The sequence below is a fragment of the Panicum virgatum genome, chromosome 4N (genome assembly GCF_016808335.1).
Source record: "Panicum virgatum strain AP13 chromosome 4N, P.virgatum_v5, whole genome shotgun sequence".
In the NCBI taxonomy this organism is placed as follows: Eukaryota; Viridiplantae; Streptophyta; class Magnoliopsida; order Poales; family Poaceae; genus Panicum; species Panicum virgatum.
The window spans coordinates 41,069,867-41,092,140 of NC_053148.1; the positions used below are offsets into that span (position 1 = coordinate 41,069,867).

Genomic DNA, 22,274 nt, shown 5'->3' on the forward strand with positions numbered 1-22,274 from the left:
AACAAAATAGGAGGGCTGCAACTAGCAAATGGAGTGAATACATTCAGTATACCAAGGAAGAACACTGAAATTGACCTTTGACAACCCCGCATACCACTTGTACTACACAAAAGAGAGCACTAGAGCTCTATACACAGAATCTACTTGGCACTTTGAAGTCCTCGAATTTTGATTCGATGCTTTGAAGTCAGATGAGGCAAGGAACAGATTCAACTGTGCTTCATTCTGACAAACTTATTTCACAATTTAACATTATGATTAAACAATTGATCCCTCCTTTCAGAAATCTGGTTTTGAGCCTCAAGTTCTTTGGCAAATGCAATCTGGACTACATTCATAACATCTATATTTGCTGCATCAGCATCCACAAGAGCTTTGAGTAATTTTGCTACATTAACTCCAAAGCAAAAACATAATCCTCGGAGACCATCCTTTTGCGACCAGCTGCAGATCTGCTTCCCGTTGATAGGTGGTTACCATGCCATCACTGTTGAAAATGAGAATGGACAGAACTTTCAGTTTGGTGGGTTGCCTCAATCACATTGGCAAAGAATGTTTCGTCATGCACTTTAAATTGATCCCCAGGGCTTTTTAGCCTTGGCTCCTTTAGCTAAATCACTAGCATAGATCTCACAGATCTTATCATAGTTCAACTTTGTTGCTTAGGGGAAAATGACACTTAAATTTGCAGGAAGCTGAAAATGATAAATGTCTATATTTGTCTAAGATTTCATACCTTTCATTGCCTCAGTTCTCAAGGTAATAGGGAATTGGAAGGTCAAGGTATCATCGGCCTAGAGCTTGAAACAGGCATCACGATTCGTTTTTTTTTGGGGGGGGGGGTCAAGGAGCACGAATCACCATTATAGTCTCATCATGTTAAGCAGCATCGAATTTGAATATAAAAAAGAATCAAAATAGTATAATACCATTAATGGAGTTGCCAGTGGATATCAGGTTGGGACATTGAGCTTTTCACAGATTAGAGTTGCAGTCGTGTCATCTACAGATGTCCATGATGCATCCTCACGCTCAGCTTTGCTAGCTGGGAATATCCCTGTGCGTTTTGCAATAAAAAGGGAATAAATGATATCATCCTAACCCTTGCATCAAGAAAGTATGCATATCATGTCAGGCTGACAGTTGACAGTGATATGTATTAGCATGCAAACATGATAGGCCATCCTTCTAGAATATAAAGATCAGTATCACTTCCACCAAAAAAAAGAAAGATCAGTATCACTTGACTAGTACTATGGGAAAATTAAGAGAAAAAAATCCAGAAAGGAACAAATAAACCTTAAAGTACTGGCATGAAGACCTGGGCGGCGGCGAACGGGCGGCGCGGCGAGCTGGGGCTGCGGCCGGCGGCGAGCTTCGCGGAGGGGCCTGCACAGCAAGGGAGGAGGCCGGATGAGCGCCGGAACGGGTCCAGGAAGGCGGGGGCAGGCAGGGGCTGCGAGGAATCGAAGGAAAACTCACCGGAGGAGGGGGATTTTGCGGCGGCCGGAGTTGGGGAAGAACACGCTGTAGCTCGCGCCTTCCTCGAGGAAGAAGAAAGGAGGAAACGGAGAGAGAGGAGAATGACACGTGGGACCCACTAACGGAGTGAATCTCACATCCATTTCATAACCCAATTCCTCCAACCAAACAAAAACTAAGGGTTGGAGCCAACTCATTCCAACAAAGCCAACCAAACATGAGGAGGGTTGAAGTCATCCCTAAAATCTGGGTTGGAGTGGCTCCAACCCACCCAACCCACAACCAAACACACGGAGTGGTCCAACCAGAAGCATGGTTGATTGCAAAGATGAGCCATGGTTCAATGCTTCTGATCTTTCTGCAGGAATATTAGCAGCCCTGAGGACACAATACAACAATTATGCAGATATGTGGGCATAATCCAAGTAAAAAAAACTCAGTACTGCTCCATTTCAGGGTCACTAAGATTACCAGTATACTGTACAGCTGATACATGACATTATTGAATCTACCGGTCACCTCATTCACTGTCTCCCAGTGCCTCTGAATAGTGTGATTCCATACCAGGTTCTTCACATGGTTGCTGAAGTAGTTGGTCTCCACACCACATCAAGACCTTTCTTATTGTCAATGTATACTGATCAAGAAGGCCCTGCATAATCTGTCAGAACACCAAAGCGTCAGAAATTTAAAGGACAAGTACTTTTTGGGAACTTTCGTGTGACAAGTCATGCATGCACTCTACAGATTATCAATTCCTAATTGCTATTGTACAGTACATATTGAGACGGCTTGCGATTTTTTTTTTGAACTTTTGAAGTGCTAGGCACTGCAGGAATTGATACAGAATCATACAAAATGACCCACATCGTAGTCATCAGACTTGGAACACCAAGATTTGCTTACAGCTTCAGGCCAATGTGTACATCTATTAAAAAAATTCAGCCTCTACTAGAGGAACACCATTTTGAATGAGCTGACACTCTGACTGTAGAATCCACCATTCTTCTGAAGCTGCTTTCTACAAAACCCAGAATACCGCAATTGAAACAGGTACGAACTTTGTAGCAAGGATGTTTTATTAACGGCTTTCAATCTTTTGGATGGAAATTCTCCAGCCTTCAGTATCTTGGAAGAAACTAAACCACTGCTACCAAGTGCGCTTGTCATCTGAAGAAAACTGGAGCGTGACCTACCATTCATTCCATGTCCATTACTTTTTTCAAAACTTCGCAGTTTGTTATCGTCTTCTGATATTTGCAGGTTACTACTGTCATGTGAATGATCTGAATTGTCGATCGCATGGCGACCATTTAAGGAACTGTTTGCCTGGTTGGCATTCTCTATCAAACCAACTGCTTTCCATGCATCAGCAACGAGACCGTAGGTGCTTTGCTTTGGCTTGACACCAGTCTCCTGCATCATCTGAAGGACTTCCTCAGCTTTCCATGGTTGCTTCTGTTCGCTGTAACCCCATATCAGAGTCTCAAATGTCCTGAGATTAGGATGGACGCCTGATTCACGCATCTTCTCATAGACTCTCATGGCACTCTCCATGTCGGCCACGCTGCACCACCCGCTGATGACAGTTGTGAAGGTGACGACATTTGGACAGACACCAAGCTGGCTCATTTGCAGCAGGAGCTCTTCTGCTTTCTCGGGCTGCTGAGCACGGACGTATCCTTTTGCAAGAATGCTGTACACCTGAGGATCTGGCTCGATTCCTGCCTCAATCATCTTGTCGAACACCTTCATGCATTCGGCCATGTGGCCTACTGAGCTGAATGTGTTCAGCTGGTGGCTATATGTGACAATGTCAGCCTTGATGCCAAACTGCTCCATCAGCCCAAGGATCTGCTGTTGGAAATATTTCAGTTAAGATATATTATGATCTTCACTATTAAGGAAGCGTTTAAACCATCTAAACGCGATTAAGGAAACCTAATGATAAAACCCTAATGGGCTGTGATCAGCAGGCCCATTAGGCCCGTTTCCAGAGGCTGGCCCCCAGCCCCACAGTGCCTATAAATATAAGGTCGTGGTTAGCACCTTAATAATCCATTCACGTCATTCTAAAACCCTAGCCACCGCTAGTCTGATCGCTAAAGGCACTGGAGGGGTTTGGAAGGCCAAGCACTCTCGTTTGGCGCCCGAAGGACGCCGATTCGCTGCTGCATCTCCTACACCGACAAGAACGCCTACTTCCTCTACGGATCAGGCGTAAATGGCTGCTGCTACTGCTAACGCTGGTATAATGTTTACCAATTTATTCCGCATTAGATTGATTTGTCATGAACTAGGTTATGTTAAGATCTTGGGTTATTAGCCTCTAATGTTTAAGCCTGGCTAATTTCTAACAATTGGTATCAAAGCCATCTTAACCTAGTCATGCACGGTCAATTTTTGAGCCATGTTTATATGTTTATGCCTCTGTTTTGTCGGTTTTAGATGCAAAACGTGCTGTGCAGATTAGATCCTATTGCACAGTTAGGTTTGATTCACGGTTTAGATGCAATTAGATCCTGCAGAATGTGTTAATCATGCGTGATTAGATCTAAATCATGGTTAATTAAGTTTCTGATCACGAGATTAGATCTAATCTAATTCGGTTTAGGTCAAGTTTTAGATTAATCTTGATCTGTTATGAGTTAAGTATCGGATTAGATGCAATCATGCCTGAGTAATGAATCAGTTTAAGTTAATGTCATGATTAAATCGAGTAATCAAGGTTAGGGTTTACTTGCTGACTGTTTTTCCCAATTTATGCCTCTGTTAAGTTTTATTCCGCAAATTAGTTCTTAGATCCATGAAATTAGATGCATCAGTCAGCATTTGAGAAGAAGGGGATTGCAAATTTCAGATCGCATAAGAAATCCCCAAAATTCCTCATGAACCCTAACCCTAACCCTAAGAGTCTTACCTCGGAGGCGGCCATGAGTTGGTTTGCAGAGCAAGCACCACCGAAGGACCCCCCCGACGGAACCGCGCGCGACTCAATCGCACGCGGCGCCGGCGGGAGGACCCTCAGTGGCGCATCCGGAGAGCTCGGGCCATGAGGAGGCACCAGCCGGCGCTTGCTTCGTGTGTGACCACGCATCAGGCGGTCGCCTGCGAGCCGCACCAGGCGGCGGCCAGGCCTGCGCGGAGCACGCGGCCGATGGCCCGCACACGCGCTCCCAGCGGTGCGCAGAGCGGCGAACCGAGCAGCGGCCGCGAGCCCGGCCTCGTGGCACGTGGCCTGCCTGCGGAGTCCGCCCGCATGAGGAGGCGGTTGGCCCTGACAGGCGCATCAGCGGCGGCCGGGGCTCCCCAGCGGTGGCCGGGCCCGCCGGCCCCACCGCGTGGCGCGTTGGACGCGCGCCCCGAGCGTGAGGAGCAGCGGCACGGCGTGGCCTGCATGCGCAGCAGCCGTAGCCCGCCACCGCTTGGGTGCTGGCGCGCCAGCTGCCGGTCCCTGGGAGCCAGGCGGTGGCCTGCGCGGCCCGCGTGCCGAGGCCCCAGTGGGCGCTCCGCAGCAGGCTGCAGGGCCGCGCCCCAAGCTGAGCGGCGGCTTGCTGCTGCGATCTGAGGAAGAGCGAAGGGAAAACAGTGAGGCAGTAGGGTTTTCCGACCAGCCTCCTCCCTTTATATATGATGCTAGATCAGTTATCAGCCATCCGATCGTAACGAACGGCTGAGATTATTCCGCATTAGGGTTTCGCGGGATGGGCCAAATGGGCCGACTGCGCAGTTTGGGTCGCGCGCAAAGGGATGTTTTTGGGCTGTTTTCATGAGTTTTAGCCCATTTAATGTTAAAGCCTTATTCTTTTAATGTTTCTTATGATTTAAGCTTAATTTTAATTGCTGTTATGTTTAAAGGCTTTAATTATTTCTGTTGCACTTATTATTACCAGCATTATGTTAATTAATTTCCATGAGTTATGTAAATGCTTTTAATTATGTTTTAATTGCATTTATTCACTGAAAAATTATGTTCATCCACCATAAGCAATTAAGATGCACTCTATTTAAATGGAACCATCGGGAAGTTTATTTAGAGCACTTGTAATTAATTCTGACCATCGTTGATTTAATTACGAGTTTTAATGATAAATTTCGTTTGTTTTCCCCATCGGTGATGCAAATTGAAATTTATGTATGATTTTAATCAGACCATCGTATGGTTAATTTCATACTTCTTATGCGCATCTTAATTGTGAGTTTAATGAAGTTATTGTTCTCATGATTTTCAGTGAACACTGTGACGGGCTACCTGAAATCCATTGAGCCCCTGAATGGCACCAACTATCCAAGCTGGTATAAAGATGTTCAGGTGGCCATTGCTGTGTGCGAGTATGATCTTGCCTTACGTCAAGACAAGCCAGCAGAGCCCACTGATCCCAATGGTGATCGTACTGCCATTGAGAAGTGGGAGAGATCAGACAGGATGGCCAACATGATCATTAAGAACACGATCACTCCGGCCATCTGTGGTGCTATTCCTGATAAGGACAAGGATGGTAATGATCTGAGCGCCAAGGCATACCTTGCCAAGGTGGAGGAGAACTTTAAGAGTTCTTCCAAGACTTATGCTAGCACCCTGATCATGAAGATGCTGACTTCACAGTATGATGGGAAAAGTGGAATCAGGGAGCACATTATGAGCATGTGTGACATGGCAAGTAAGCTGAAGACACTAGATATGGCTATCTCTGATGGTTTTCTGGTGCACTTCATCATGACTTCTCTGCCAGTACAGTACAGTCCTTTCAAAATAAGCTACAACACTCAGAAGGCGACTTGGAGCATGGCTGAGCTCATTAGCTACTGTGTTGAGGAAGAATAAAGGCAGAAAGCTGAGAGGATGAAGGATGCTGTCAACATGGTCAGCGAGCGCTTTGGGCGTGTTAGCATGAGCAACACTCCTAAGCATCAGGCTGAGTCTGGCAGCAGCAGGCAGCATAAGAGAAAGTTTAAGGGCCATAAGAGTAAGGCCGTGTCACATAAGAAGACCTCTAATGAGAGGTTGTGCAAGTTCTGCAAGTCACCTAAACATGAGCCGAAGGATTGCCATGGATTTAAGGAGTGGCTTAAGAACAAAGGTACAATTACTGATTATGTATCTTTTATTGATGAATCATTCTTAGTGAATTTTTCTCCCAATACTTGGTGGATTGACTCAGGTGCCACTGTGCACATTTCCAATTCACTGCAGGTATTCAGTTCGATCCGAACTATAAGAGAGGGGGAGCGAAGTCTAAGAGTGGCTGATGGCAATGAAGTGAAGGTTGAAGGCATTGGGAGCTTCAATCTGGAGTTACCAGGCGGCTTCAACCTTAGTTTGCATGATGTTCTTTATGTTCCAAGTTTGAAGAGAAACCTTATTTCTGTTTCGCGTTTAGATAAGTCGGGACATATTTGTGAGTTTGGCAACTCTGTGTGCAACATTAAATTTCATAATTTAAGTGTGGGCCTTGGTCATTTGCAAGGCGATCTTTATTTGCTCTCTCTTGATAAAGTTTATTCTGCAATGAATGTGGATGATGTATCGCATAAGCGTAAGCGTGATGATGAGACTTCTTCAAAATTGTGGCATTGTCGTTTGGGCCACATTTCGAGGGGGAGAATTGAGCGTCTCATAAGTGAAGAGATACTCCATTCATTAGATCTCTCAGACTTAGATCAACAATGTGTTGATTGTATTAAGGGGAAATTCGCTAAGACAATTAAGAAAGGAGCTACTCGGAGTTCGGGCCTATTAGAAATAATTCATACTGATATTTGTGGCTCGTTCCCAGTAAAGTCTATTGATGGTTTTGACTCGTTCATTACTTTCACAGATGACTTCTCTCGTTATGGTTATATTTACCCCATTCGTGATCGATCCGAGTCATTAGATAAATTCAAAATATTCAAGGCTGAAGTGGAAAATCAGCATAATGTCACTATTAAATTAGTGAGATCGGATCGAGGTGGTGAATATTATGGGAGACATGCTCCATTCGGCCAAGTACCTGGACCATTCGCCAAGTATCTTGAAGAGAATGGTATAAAGGCCCAGTACAATATTCCGGGCGAACCACAGCAAAACGGAGTTGCTGAGCGTCGTAATCGTACACTGATGGACATGGTACGTAGCATGCTTAGTTATTCTACTTTGTCTGTGGAGCTGTGGATGGAAGCATTAAAAACAGCTGCACACATACTTAATCGTGTTCCTTCCAAATCCGTGCCAAAAACACCTTATGAGTTGTGGTTTGGGAAGAAACCATCGCTTAATTATTTACGTGTGTGGGGCTGTCCAGCCGAAGCTAAGTTATTTAATCCACAGCAAAAGAAATTAGATGATAAAACGGTGAGCTGCTATTTCATCGGATACCCTGATAAGTCTAAGGGATATCGATTCTACTGTCCTGATCATTTCACTAAGTTCGTTGAGACCAGGCAGGCTGTATTCCTAGAGGATGCAGGAATCAGTGGGAGCTTTCCGAGGAGGGAAATAAATCTTGAAGAAATACGGGCTGAGCTTCCCATCCCGGTGATTCAAGAAACAGTAACACCTCAGTTAATGCCGCTGTTCGTTCCTTCCGTTCAGAGTACACCATCTGTTCAGATTACGCCTCCTGTTCAGAGTACTAGCGCTGCTCCGCATGTTGAAGTAGCTCCTGAGCCTGCGAGCGAACAACAAGTTGAGCAAATGGCGCCTAATGCTGAAGTTGAGAACCCTGTCGAGGTGCCTCAGACTACACCTCAACCAGCACCTCAGCCTGTTGAACCATTAAGAAGATCACAGCAGGCTAGGAAACAGACAGTTTTCCCTGATTGTGAAACATACTTAAGTGAAGATATGTATGATATTGGGAAAGCTGATGATTCTAACTCATTTAGAGAGGCAGTATCATGTGAGAACTCTGCCAAATGGGTTGAGGCCATGGAAGAAGAGCTTAAGTCCATGAGTTCCAATGATGTTTGGGATCTGGTAGATATTCCTAATGGAGTCAAACCTGTAGGCTGTAAATGGGTCTACAAGACTAAACGTGATTCTAAAGGGAATGTCGAACGATTCAAAGCAAGGCTTGTAGCCAAAGGTTTTACACAAAAGGAAGGGGTTGATTATAATGAAACTTTCTCCCCTGTGTCTAAGAAAGATTCATTCAGAATCGTTATGGCGCTAGTAGCTCATTATGACTTAGAGCTGCATCAGATGAATGTCAAAACTGCGTTCCTTAATGGTGACTTGGATGAGACCATCTTCATGGCACAACCGGAAGGTTTTGTTGTGAAGGGCAAGGAACATTTAGGATGCAGACTTAAGAAATCTATTTACGGGCTTAAGCAAGCGTCAAGACAGTGGAACCTTAAATTCGATCAAGTGATTAAGAAATTCGGATTTAAGGAGAATGATGTGGATAATTGTATCTACACTAAGATAAAGGGTGGTAAATTTATAATTCTAGTGCTTTATGTGGATGATATCCTATTAGCGAGCAGCGATAAGCGTATGCTGCATGAGACAAAGGGATTTCTTTCATCCAATTTTGATATGAAAGATCTTGGTGAAGCCTCTTATGTTCTGGGCATTGAGATACACCGAGATAGGACCAAAGGAGTACTAGGATTGTCTCAAAAGGCGTACATTGAGAAAATGCTTAAGAGATTTAATATGGATAAGAGTAAGGCCACACCTGTTCCATTAGCGAAAGGCGATAAGTTTAGTGAAGCCCAATGTCCTAAGAATCAATTGGAATCAGATGAGATGAAGGACATACCTTATGCTTCAGCTGTCGGAAGCCTGATGTATGCACAAGTCTGTACGCGTCCTGACTTGGCATTTGCTACCGGAATGTTTGGAAGATATCAGAAAAATCCCGGAAAGGTCCACTGGGTTGGTGTCAAGAAGGCATTACGTTACTGCCAAGGCACTAAAGACTTCATGCTCACATACAGAAGATCAGATAACCTTGAAGTTGTGGGTTATACTGATGCTGACTTTGCTGGGTGTGTGGATAGTAGGAAATCTACATCAGGATATATCTACACGTTAGCTGGTGGAGCTATATCATGGAAAAGCTCTAAGCAAAGTTTAGTTGCAGCGTCGACGATGTCAGCTGAATTTGTGGCATGTTATGAAGCAACTGGACAGGCTGTTTGGCTTAAGAATTTTATTCCGGGCCTCAAGGTAATTGACAGCATTACGGAACCTATAATGTTATACTGCGATAATCAGTCTGCAGTATTCTTTTCGAGTAACAACAAGTCAAGTGGTGCTTCCAAACACATTGACCTTAAATATCGTGTTGTGAAAGAAAGATGCCAGGATCGAACCATTAAGATTGAGCACATAAGAACTAATTCTATGTTAGCGGATCCGCTCACTAAAGGCTTACCACTGAACGTGTTTAAGCAGCACGTTACTAATATGGGTTTGGTGGATAGTCTTTAGGTCCTGGTTTAGGGCCATTATGACTCCTAACTAACGAATAAGCGTTCTACCGAGGTGTTTCAGTGAGACTGTGGGTAATGGGGTCCCAGTAGTGCATCAAGCTACTGACGACGCATTGGTCCGGTACTTTCTGTTACTACTAAGGGTGAACATTAGTATGATACGAACATTAGCCTTAACCGTTCGATCAAGTGGGAGAATGTTGGAAATATTTCAGTTAAGATATATTATGATCTTCACTATTAAGGAAGCGTTTAAACCATCTAAACGCGATTAAGGAAACCTAATGATAAAACCCTAATGGGCTGTGATCAGCAGGCCCATTAGGCCCGTTTCCAGAGGCTGGCCCCCAGCCCCACAGTGCCTATAAATATAAGGTCGTGGTTAGCACCTTAATAATCCATTCACGTCATTCCAAAACCCTAGCCACCGCTAGTCTGATCGCTAAAGGCACTGGAGGGGTTTGGAAGGCCAAGCACTCTCGTTTGGCGCCCGAAGGACGCCGATTCGCTGCTGCATCTCCTACACCGACAAGAACGCCTACTTCCTCTACGGATCAGGCGTAAATGGCTGCTGCTACTGCTAACGCTGGTATAATGTTTACCAATTTATTCCGCATTAGATTGATTTGTCATGAACTAGGTTATGTTAAGATCTTGAGTTATTAGCCTCTAATGTTTAAGCCTGGCTAATTTCTAACATCTGCATCACATTAACACAAGATTAAACAATGGATTCTCCTGGCATGTACATGAACAGAAGTGGAATATTTTTTGTCCTGAACTCACATTATTGACGGCAGCCATGTCATTTGCATCGAGGAAGCCCTTGAGAAATGTGTTGAAGATAACAACGTTAGGAATGACTCCTGCATCCTTCATTTGCCGGACACACCTGAATGCCTCCTCCAACCTGCCCTCCCGGCAATAACCACCAATGATTATGCCCCATGTTCTCTCGCTGGTGCGCACTCTAGTCTGAATCTCCACAATGAGCTCTTCTGCTCTCCATGTCTCGTCATTATTGGCATATGTGCTGGCTATGGTATTGTAAGTGACGATATCGGGCTCAACACCGCCTGCTCGCATATTTCCCACAATTCTCCAGGCCTCCTCAAGATTTCTCTGGTCACACCACGCCTTCACAAGAATGTTGTATGTTGTGAGGTTTGGCCTGACTGAATCTTCAACGCCCATCATGTCGAAGACGCGCTGCGATTCTTCAGGTTTGCCTACAATGCCATACCCTTTTATCAGTGTATTGAAGGTGCTTGTTGTTGGATGGCAGCCGGAATGCTTCATTTTCCAGAACGTGTTTATTGCTTCACCCATCCGCTTCGCCTCGACAAATGCATTGATCAAGGCATTGAAGAAGATGGAGTCCGGCCTCAATCCAGCTAGCTCAACTTGAGCAAGCAGTGATGGAATCGACTCAAACATCCTCTGGTTTGTCAGGGCAGTCAGTAGAGTTGTGTATGTGACCAATGAAGGCTTGTGCCCCTCATCTACCAGGTGCTTAAATACAGAGTGCGCTTGGTAAGGCTTCTTTGAGTCGATTAGAGCTCGCATTTGTCTTGTCCGGTTAATGACCGATTGACAAGTATGGCCTTTTGCGCATGTTGTGCACAGCTGCTGCTTCTGGCCTTTTGATGGTTGTTGAGTGCCATTATGTTCCTGCTTCTCCTGGAACACAAGGAACATTTTCTTCTTGTTAGAAATAAGTAGGGAGAGAAGAGAACAGTGAGAAAGAAGAAAAAGACCATCCTCGAGTGAAACAGATTTGATAAGCTGATGGTGTTCCCACCCACATTTATTTAAGCCCCACGAAGTCAGGAATTGAATTTCTGATACACAACAAAATTGTTTTCTACATATATATTATGTACAGAAAAGCTGTGATGTATCGACACAGTCAGAAGCCTTATTGCTACACGCCACCACATGCTGAAAATGTGCATTTCCTTTCATATGATAGGGAGAAGAACAATGCGATGTGCAGAAATGAACAGCTAGCGATGACAGCTAAACTGTGCTGACACAATGCTTTTCTATGCTTACTTTTTCGTGTGACCCATTACTCAGCCCCTCTCCATTGATTTTTGCCTTGCCTGTGCTCTTCAAAGTGGAGGTCAGTGTCAGCTGTACTCCGTTCTCTACCATGATACCATGCTTGTAGAAGACCAGTCCTCAACCTGGCTCATGATGTCAGATTTCACATTCAGTAACTTAAAAAGAAGGCAACCAGGAGAACGTTACCTCGAAATCTGTGTGTCCAACATGTGCCATTATATAACACACGGAGTAGGACATATTCAGACCTTGACTTGGTAATTGGTATTGCGCTCATATTGAGAGATGAAAAGTATCTGACATAACTGAAGAGAACAAGCACCGCCAATGCCAAGTTGCCAACAAGCACATCATGCCATTGTGTAACACATTACACATTTTTTAGATAATGGAAAAAGATCCGGCTTCAAACCCCTCTAGAGAGAGGCGTCAGTCCAAAATTATTACAACCGCACTCAGAGTTTAGAACGCACTATATTTAAAATTAAAGACCAATACGCAAAATGAACTAGACATTACAAGAGTTTAGAGAGGCATCATGCCATTGTGTAACACATTACACATGGACTCGGACATTACAAGAGTGACTGAGTGAGCACGTCAAGAAAAGAGCACGGATTCACTAGAACATCAAGGACAGCAATGGCATCGGCATGAACCGTACAGGAAAACAAGAGGAAGGCGTAAGGGGGTTGATCCGAGCAAGCCAAGCTAGCTCAATTCTTACCCAGGGAGGGGCGGAACGGAACGAAGAAGGAAACAGCGCAAAGCCGGACGGACCCCCACGGCAGTCCAGCGGCGGCCGGCGGGGAGGATGACTGGCCGAGGATGGAAGGAGGGGAAGGGGAGTGCTGCGTGGCGCGGGCGGGCGGAGAGGGAGAGCCACAAGAAATTGTAAAGATTGGGGCTTGGGGATGGATGGACCCTGTGCGTGGGTCCGTGGAGGCGTGGACCCCGTCTGCACGGCAGAGTGTGGACGACACGTGATCATGCTAGCGTGTGTGCGTTTCGGGCTTTCGGCGATGCTTTTGAGGGTGCCAAGAGGAGAAAGTGATAGAAGAGGTACATCCATTTTGCATTTAGTTAGCTAATGTGTTTGGTGTGAAAACCGATGATCACGAACGAAGTATGCACTAGAGCTAGAGCACACAATACAATATGGGCACCATAAAAAAAAACAATACAATATGGGCGAAATGGCGACCATCGCTCCTCCCCTGACGATCGGTGATCACGGCGCCCTCCACCTCTAATCTCTATCTTCTTCATCTGGTGTTCCTCCATCCTTCACCATGACCTCATCTCTTCTTGATCCCAGTCCTGGGGTACGATCTCTCCTTGGCTCCTTCCGTTGTTTCACCATTTCCTGATGATTCTCGGAGTTTTTGACTTATTGCCTTTGTTGCACACTTCTTGGGATTAAAAAAACGAGGGACATACGGTGCCCGAGATTATAAGAACTGCACCAATTGCACACTTGGGACTCCCAGTTGACGGGGCATACTTGAGATACCAGCACCACACTTTTGGCTCTTGGTGTCATGAGATACAAAAGTTCGTGTGGGGGAGACTGGTGAGCTTACCGCAATAGGATCCTTCCATACCAAGGATGGTGTTAGTTCTACCTTGCCAAAAAAAAGAGAGGAAAGAAAAGGGGAGTTGAAAAAAGAGAGAAAAAGAGAGAGACAAAGAGTGAGAGTGAGTCAGTAGGTTTCGTATGGATCAAAGGCTGCATTAGGGGTCTATTTGCTCGCCACAGCAAACGCCTGCCAAGCTCAATTCAACCAAGCCCTATATGCTCGCGCCCAAACCATGCATGGCATCGCTTTTGATGAACATCATTTGGCCGCCTGACTCCACATAGCCTTGCTCTCACCTACGTTTGCAAAGCCTTAGCATGACTCTCATCCAGTAAAAGCTTTGCATAGCCTCGCTCTAGTAGCTTCTGCGCCCATTCAAGATAGAGGAATTGCTCCTCTTCCACTTCCAGGCCTTCGCTGCTCCATTCCTATTGGAACTTGCTAGTATACATGAAGGAGACGTACATTGTGCCTCCAATCCTAAAGTATTGTGCCCACGAATCATGACACCAAGACCCATGGTCCTTGCACACTAGCCGTGTGTGTGACCTAGCTTTATTGTCCACCTGAGTCGGCATGGTCCAAGTGCCTTCCTCCGCGTCAGCCTGCATCAACATGGAGGAGTCGGTGATAACCATTTATGATCACACTATCGCTGCAGCAACTTCAGAACTTCTATCACATATGTTGCCGGTAAGAAAACTCAGGTACATGCAAAGGTAAGATAAATGTTCACCTATCATTTACTCATGTTTATCTCTTCATCAGCTTAGCTTGATCATATACATGCATGCAGCCTTAGTCTTTTTTTCGTATGCTCTGGTTTGATGTCTTTCCTCCACGCACATCCATAGATTTTTTAAAATAAGCTGGTGCTTTGGTTAAAAAGTTTTCTTCGATCAAATAAGGCATAGTGTCATGTTTGATCAATGATCCATTAGAGTTAATACATTCATAGGCTTTGGGTGTATATCTATTGCGGACTAACCACTGCAGGAAGATTTCAAATCAAATGGGTAAGTCCTCAAGTTAAATTCATACTAGAGATAAAAATAAGTCTTGGGACACACTTCAATAAAAATTGCACGACATGCAGAGGAGACATAGTTCACCTTGTAAGGATCACCGTGAGTATATTATCAAAATACCACTTTGTTATGTGTATGCAATTTTATCTCAGTCTTGTTTGAGGTTTTCTAAAAAAAATGGTGAACAACAAAACAAAAAATCTTTTCAAATAAAAGAACCCCTCTTGAAAAAATATATAATAATGAAATAAAATGATAGCAAGCATTTTGGGATCCATACTAATTGAATTTTTTGAATTTGTTTTTCTTTAAGCATGGATGTGAACAACAAATAAACAAATAAAAAAGTTCTATCATCATCCCTCAAGTATTCGTTGTCCACTAACCTTTTGCAGGGAAGAAAAAAATAAAAAAAGTATATAATTCCAACTTCAACGCTCCTTGGTCCAAAGGGAAGATAGATACACGAGGAACCAAGCTGAATAAATACAAAATTTTGCTTCATGTATATGAAGCTTAACTCTTGCATTTTTGTTCATTGCTTGGCGTGTTCTTTCAGTCAGTATCCCACACACCTTGTGTATCCTTGTCTCATGTCTCCACCCAGCTAAGTTATCTATCATTTTTAGCTTGCCATGAAAAAAATAAAAAGATATAAAAATGTTAAAAATAAACATAAGTAAAATAAAATAAAATTTAGTGCTCCAAATAATAACCTTCTTTGATTCAATAAAGTTTAGACTCCCGGGCATTCAAAACCGGCACAGTCCTTTGTTTCCACTTTTATTTTCTTTTGAACAAAGGTAGGTACAAGAATAAGTGTGGGGGAGATCTCTCAAAATCACCAATTGCAACTCATTCGAGATCTCCCCCCAAAAAAAATTGCACAACATCGATGGTCTAGCACGCTAAAGAACGGGACAAAAGGAATCTAGCGAGGGATGGCCGAACTTTTGGTTCCCCCAAAACACCTCTGACTTCCTTTGGTTCCTCCTTTTTCCTCCTCCAACGATGGTATGCGCAACATATCCCACACAATATTTCTCAAGCTCACTAAGTTCTTGAGTTTAAATGAATTTATGTTGATCACAACAATTAAACTCAATAAACCTTGCCAATCACCTTATGCACTCCATACACTTCTACGAATAAACTTGCATACTCTTTATTTCTCGTGTTCTTTCTAGTTCTTGTGAACATTTAGTATCATAGGGAACCTATGCTATCTAAATAATTGACTAATGCGATATGATCGGATGAATGAAACCATGCTCTTTCTTGCAAAGTACTTGGGATTTCTTTTTTCCAAAATTAAAAATACAATAGCTTGCTTCCTCAAAGTAATATAAATTCCTACCAGAGCCAAAGTATGAGCATCATGCTAAACCTTATAATTATGTAGTTTGTCTTTATTTTGAGCTCTGTCAAATTTTATGACCTGTGTAGAAATTTTTCATGCTCTCACGATCAAGATCACGTACACGTACACGTCCACGTCCACTCACATGCTATACTTTTACACTGGAAGATAGCAAACGAAGGTAAGGTACTGAATAACTTTTATACAAGATGTTTCTATCAAGAAGAGGTCGCCTTACCTTAGTCCTAACCTTTACTCGGGATGAGCAAAGGGCTAAGTGTGGGGGATCTTGTTGACGGTCTAATTTGACCTGTTTTGACCGTCAACTCCGACATGAAAACCATGCATAAAAATGGAATATATGGGAGTATAGGATTAAATACTAACGAAATCCACATATGCTAGTTTAGAATTGTATGCAGGTGAATTTGAGCTAAAAATGAAGCAAGGTGGCAGGTTAGGATCCATAGTACAAACTTCTGACGAATCAGAGTGCGACACGTGTGTCACAAGAATCAAAGGGCCCACTAGAGCAAGAAAATAGTTGTTATAAAGGCTCAGCCACGTGCCAAGACTAATGGGACCTACCAGGAAGCTTTCTGGATTCGATAAACCTTGAAATACTCTGAGGTAAGAGCTACAGCGGTATCCGTGCGCTTGTAGATTCTTTCATGATGCTCAAATATACCAACACCTACGCCGCTGTCGATCACGACGAGTAGGGGCATTCCACTGTTCACTGTGTCCACCCACGCTGTGTCCGCGCATGTCCGGTCGCCTGTCGACCCACGCCATTGTTAGTTCCATGCGGCACGGGTCGTGGGGTTCTTTCACCAGGTCGTGCGCAATCCTCCTGCACAGCCATCTGCCTAACGAGGTGGGACCCCTTCCCACGGGTCGGCAAGGCGAGAGCTCCGCCTTTAGGTCGGGTGAGGAGGAGTTCCCTCCTTTGGTCGGGTGGGACGAAGCCCTTGCATGTAAATTGGGCCGGCCAGTACCGCCGCAACTATCAGTCAGCCTGATCGAGCGGCTTAACCGCTTAATACCCGTCTTTGGGTATTCATAATATTTATACCCGACATTTCCGCTCTTGTAACTTGAATTTCATGTTGTATTCTGAATTTTGTAACTTTTGCATGCGGTCTCGTATGGAGCAAAACTTAAATTTGTACGTTTTAATGGGATCTGCAACTTTGTAGTTGAAAGTTTTTTTATTTGAAGTTATTTAAATGCCCAAAACTGTCCCGTACTTATTCCCCCTCTTCTAATTTGAATTTTAGGTATTTTGAATTTGTAACTTTTGTATACGGTCTCGGATGGAGAAGAACTTTATACAAAATTGATACGTTTCAACGAGATCTACAACTTTATAGCTAAAAGGTTTTTTGATTTGAAGTCATTTAGATGTCCAAATAATAGATTTAAGCTTTAGGCAATAAGGGTTTTAAAGGAACATAACCTTCTCATCCATGCAGGAACGTCATTCGGGTGGGATGGTAAGGCCAGTCTTAGTGGGTATTTCATGAGAATTTTATGGCATTAATTAGATGGATACCTCAACAAAAAAAAATGCTAACATGGCAGCCAAATTAATAGCAGTCAGAGGGGAGTAGCGTTTCTTCCCCACGAAACTGAGTCAGGCGTTGTTTCCAAGTCGATGAAACGGCGGTGAAACGCGCACTGAGGAGCTCCACCGTTTCATGGCGGACCCGCTGTGCCTCCCGCGCTCCCGCTTCCCGCAATCTTCCTCCGCGCGTCAAAACCTCCCGTCCACTCCCGCCAAAGGCAATCAGCCTCCCCACAAATCCATCTCCCTCCCATGCTCCCCCTGCCCTTCCTCCCATAGCTTCCTAGCTGCTGGTGCCGCGGGTGAGATGCCTCGCCAGGGGGGAGGTCTTCCCCATCCCGACGGCGGCCCTGCAAAACGCAGCGGCGGCGGCCCCACGAAGGGCCGCGGCGGCACCGAGAAGGGCCGCAGTGGCGGCTTGGTGAAGGGCCGCGGCGCCGGCACGACGACGGGCGGCGGCGGCGACACTAGTAGTGCGACGGCCTCAGCTCCTCCGGCGGCTGCGGCTTCTCCGGCGGCACATCCCCCACCAACATTCGGTCCATATTGGCCCGGATATGGAGCTCCTCCGGCGTCTGCATCTCCCCCTGGGTCTGCAGCTCCTCCGGCGGCTGCGACTTCTCCGGCGGCGCATCCCCCACCAACATCTGGTCCATGTTGGCCTGGATATGGAGCTCCAACGGCATCTGCATCTCCCACGGGGTGTGCAGCTCCTCCGGCGGAGCCTCCCCCACCTCCATCAGGTGCACGGTGGCCTGGATATGGAGCTAGCAGTGGCCAAAATTCTTCCGCACATGGAAACCAATACACAAATCCATGGTATTTCTTCTCTGAATTCTTTGATGAATGGTTAATCATATGTCTGCTTAAGTACTCTAGCTGATTGGATTTTATTCAAGTCTGAGCGCTCTCAATCTTACAGTGGTAGGCACATATATTTTGAGCACAAGACACTTAAGTGCACACATTAGTTGGTACTGCATCATATCTATAGTCAGATGAGATAAATCTGCCATACAGAATTTATTTTCACCGCTAGGAAACCAAATCACTATGCACCTATAGTTTTACTCATAGTCATTCTAGCATATTCATTCATTATTGACCATAGCTGAAATCCAATGTTCTGACGGTTGTTTCAAGAGTCCATATTTGGCCATCTAGTCCTTTTATTGTTGAGGTTCCACTGCTTTCGCAAACTTACCACTGAAAAGTTCTTAAAATGCCTTGAGTAGAAGAGGAAACCATTTATCTCTTCAATTTTCAGTTCAGCAAAGTAGTATATTGTTTCCGTGGAAGATACCCACTATCTAGTAAATTATTTGAAAAATCTGATGCATGACAAAAGCTAATTGAATTGGTACAACACTAGTTAAAGTTGGTCGTGTGGTCGATCTGCAGGTTGTCTCAATGTCATACATAGAAAACTACTTGTTGCCCCTAGACATGCACACTCCTGGTCTCCATAGCAAAAGATTTATTTTATTTGTTTGCTTGCACCCCTTTTCCTTTACAGAAATGTTTGCACTTTGAAAGGTTTAGGACCAATGGTGGAGTGGATTGGATGTATCATGTCAATCCTTCTCTGATGCTCAATATATCCAAAACTTTAGCATCACAACAGAATTGCATCTCTTTTTTACATCATTTTTGCATCACAACAGAAATGCACTGCTCTTTACATCATTTTTTTACGTCATTTTTGCATCTTTTTTGCATCATTTCCTTTACAGAATCGCAGAGGATGAACTCATAGAGGATGTAATCGGTAAAACAATGGTGCTCTTGAAGGCAAGCGTAGAAGCTCTTGGTGAAGAGGCGTCTGATCATCGATTGCGTGCAAGGAACTATATCAAAAGGCCACGGGAGGAGTATCATCAACGTCTTGTGGATGATTATTTCTTGGATAATCCTCTCTATCCACTTAATATTTTTCGTCGAAGATTTCGTATGCGAAGGCCGTTATTCCTACACATTGTCAAGGAATTAGGCAAGTGGTCGGACTACTTCACTACAAGAGTGGATGCGCTCGGTCGGCAAGGACTCACACCACTACAAAAGTGTACGGCGGCTATTCGCCAATTAGCTAATGGTAGTGCGGCGGATCATCTTGATGAGTCTCTAAAGATTGGTGAGACAACTTCAATGGAGGCGGTGAAGTATTTTGTTGAGGGTGTTATAGCTGTATTTGGTAAACGATATTTGACACGCCCCACTAAGGAAGATGCCGAGCGTCTACTCAAGATTGGAGAGAGACGAGGTTTTCCTGGTATGTTTGGCAGTATTAATTGTATGTATTGGCAATGGGAGAGATGTCCAACTGCATGGAAGGGCCAATTTACTCAAGGTGATCAGAAAGTTCCGACGATAATTCTTGAGGCCGTGGCTTCACATGACCTTTGGATCTGGCATGCATTCTTCGGAGTCGCAGGTTCTAACAATGATATAAATGTCCTAGGCCAGTCTCATCTATTTATCAAAGAACTAAAAGGGCAAGCTCCAAGAGTCCAATACATGGTCAATGGGAACCAATATAACACGGGTTACTATCTTGCGGATGGGATATACCCGGAATGGGTTGTTTTTGTGAAGTCAATATCCATGCCTATCTCCGACAAGGACAAGCTATTTGCACAGGAACAAGAAGGGAAGAGAAAGGATATTGAACGCGCATTTGGAGTATTGCGTCTTCGATGGAGCGTCTTGAAAAAGCCGGCTCGCCTATACGATCGTGGTCAACTTGAGAGAGTGGTGCTAGCTTGCATCATCCTGCACAATATGATTGTTGAAGATGAAAAAAAGAAGAGGACATTGAAGAGAACCTTGATCTAAATGAGGCTCCTAGTACCGTGACCGTGCAAGAACTAGAATTCTCCCCCGAAGAGTATGTTCCATTTGAAAGGGTGCTACAAAAAGATGATATTCGAGATCGTTAAGCTCATATACAACTTAAGGACTTGGTGGAGCACATTTGGAACAAGCACGGTCACTGTCGAAATATATCTTCAAATTTAAATTTACCATATGTAATCTTTTTCATATATATGTCCATTTAAGGTGTGGATATTTGAAGTTAATCCAAATATTTATTTTGGATACAACAATATTTATTGACCATGTTCCTAGACTAATACGTAGTTTACAAACAATTGCAAAAAATGCTATAGAGTTCTCATAGGACATTTGATCACAACACAATCCACATATTAAATACTGCATCCTATCTATGAAACTGTGCAATGAAATTGTGCACTGAGAGTGACAGTTTCATGACAGTTTCATCTCACAGAAAAGCTGACCAAGCGCATCCACTTTAGTAAGTGCAAACACTTTGTCATTTGTACTCAGTGCATTTCATCATGATTCCGGACTTTCTCCTTTACAACGTATAACTTTGTGTCAATGTGTTTGGCACCACACTTGACTCGTTGTCATAGGAGTAAAAACTATTTAAATGGTTATCGCTGCTGTCAACCATTATCAACTCCAGGTATATATTCCTTTAACCATTTTGCCTGTCCCTTGGCCTCGTATCATGCTATACCATGTTTTTACATCACATTGATGATAATTGTTTCATTTTGAAGCTTTTCCACACAAAACCTCCAAGTGTGAAAGCTACTGACAATTGTGGATTAAGCTACACATTTCACAAGTTCAACTTTTGTACTCACAACCTTTTGAGAGTACTTATTCTTTCCAACTTAGCATGAAGCCGACATTCTCAATTTCATTCCAGTGATCTATATCTGGATTAAACTTTTGCCAAATAACCCGGATACACGAATTATGTCAGGGTAAATTCTTTACTTGCGCACTTATAAAGCTTCCAACAGCTGAAGCATATAGAACTATTTCCATTTCACATTGGTTCCTAGAACACCAAGGTTCCCAACACTATAACCCTTAACGATAGGAACAGGCGTAGGTTTACTCTTTTGCATACTTCATTTCTTTAGAATCTTTTTTGAGTATGCCTTTGTGATAACCATAATACCCCTTTCTTTTATCTCGATGAGTCTTAATTCGTAGAATGAAAAAACTCATCACCGAGATCAAAACTTGAGGACAAGAATTCTTTATCTGTAACAGTATATTAACACCACCACTAAAAAGTAGGATGTTATCTTCATTTAAGGTGTGGAAATTAGATTCCCCATTCTTTAACTTTTCCTTAAAAGCTATTATCCTCCTCAATGTTTTGGAAAACCCAAAATTTCGTACGGTTTCATTTAAACTTTAGATACCACCGTCTCGTGGATTCCTTCAATCCATAAATGAATTTACAATTATGGTATCCCGTATGTTCTTTCTTCTCTTTGACTAAAACTTTTGTCACAAATTTTGCTTTATATCTTTCAACATTCCCTCTGGAGCCACATTGCATTTGTAGGTCCATTATAACCTACTGTGATGCCTCTTTAAGGAATCATTTCTTTTTCCATGGTCTTAACCTGTGGAATTTTTGTGACTTCCTCAAATGAGGTGAACAACCTCCATTTGATTTTCTTTACTTTGTATAGGGCTGTTGCTGCTCCTTTTGCCAAATGACAATGGATTAACAAGGTCCTGCATAACAGGATCCTTTATATTATTTATTTTCTTTGACAGCTAACAACAGTTTATATTATTTATTTTCTTTGACAGCTAACAACAGGTGTTGTATGCAACATCAGTAGGCATGAGAAATTTTTGTTCTTGAATCATTGAAGTGGACACGCATTCCTACTTGTCTTCAAGTCTTAGGTCTCTACATACCATACTCC

General features: G+C 43.7%; 3 protein-coding genes across 5 annotated transcripts; 2 read left to right on the forward strand and 1 right to left on the reverse strand.

Annotated features, from left to right (window-relative positions):
- Positions 1-2,201: 2,201 nt before the first annotated feature.
- LOC120671101 (pentatricopeptide repeat-containing protein At5g25630-like) lies at positions 2,202-12,880 on the reverse strand. 2 transcript variants are annotated; one of them, XM_039951341.1, is made up of 4 exons: positions 12,160-12,880; positions 11,962-12,095; positions 10,693-11,586; positions 2,202-3,336 (listed from the first exon to the last, which is right to left on the reverse strand). In XM_039951341.1, the coding sequence occupies exons 2-4, from the start codon at positions 12,061-12,063 to the stop codon at positions 2,434-2,436; spliced, it is 1,899 nt and encodes a 632-aa protein (XP_039807275.1). In that variant the 5' UTR covers positions 12,064-12,095; positions 12,160-12,880; the 3' UTR covers positions 2,202-2,433. The 2 variants fall into 2 exon arrangements, with proteins under 2 accessions (XP_039807275.1, XP_039807274.1); XM_039951340.1 differs by having other exon boundaries at positions 12,701-12,879.
- Positions 3,531-6,847, forward strand: LOC120671102. 2 transcript variants are annotated; one of them, XR_005673510.1, is made up of 3 exons: positions 3,531-3,731; positions 5,715-6,563; positions 6,677-6,844. XR_005673510.1 is itself a non-coding variant. In XM_039951342.1 (2 exons), the coding sequence occupies exons 1-2, from the start codon at positions 3,707-3,709 to the stop codon at positions 6,305-6,307; spliced, it is 618 nt and encodes a 205-aa protein (XP_039807276.1). In that variant the 5' UTR covers positions 3,531-3,706; the 3' UTR covers positions 6,308-6,847. The 2 variants fall into 2 exon arrangements, 1 of the variants encoding a protein (XP_039807276.1); XM_039951342.1 differs by having other exon boundaries at positions 5,715-6,847.
- A 5,295-nt stretch (positions 12,881-18,175) lies between the features above and the next one.
- Positions 18,176-20,639, forward strand: LOC120668462 (protein ANTAGONIST OF LIKE HETEROCHROMATIN PROTEIN 1-like). The gene is made up of 2 exons (XM_039948179.1): positions 18,176-18,327; positions 19,242-20,639. Exon 2 carries the CDS (start codon positions 19,285-19,287, stop codon positions 20,338-20,340), a length of 1,056 nt encoding a protein of 351 aa, XP_039804113.1. The 5' UTR covers positions 18,176-18,327; positions 19,242-19,284; the 3' UTR covers positions 20,341-20,639.
- Positions 20,640-22,274: the final 1,635 nt, after the last annotated feature.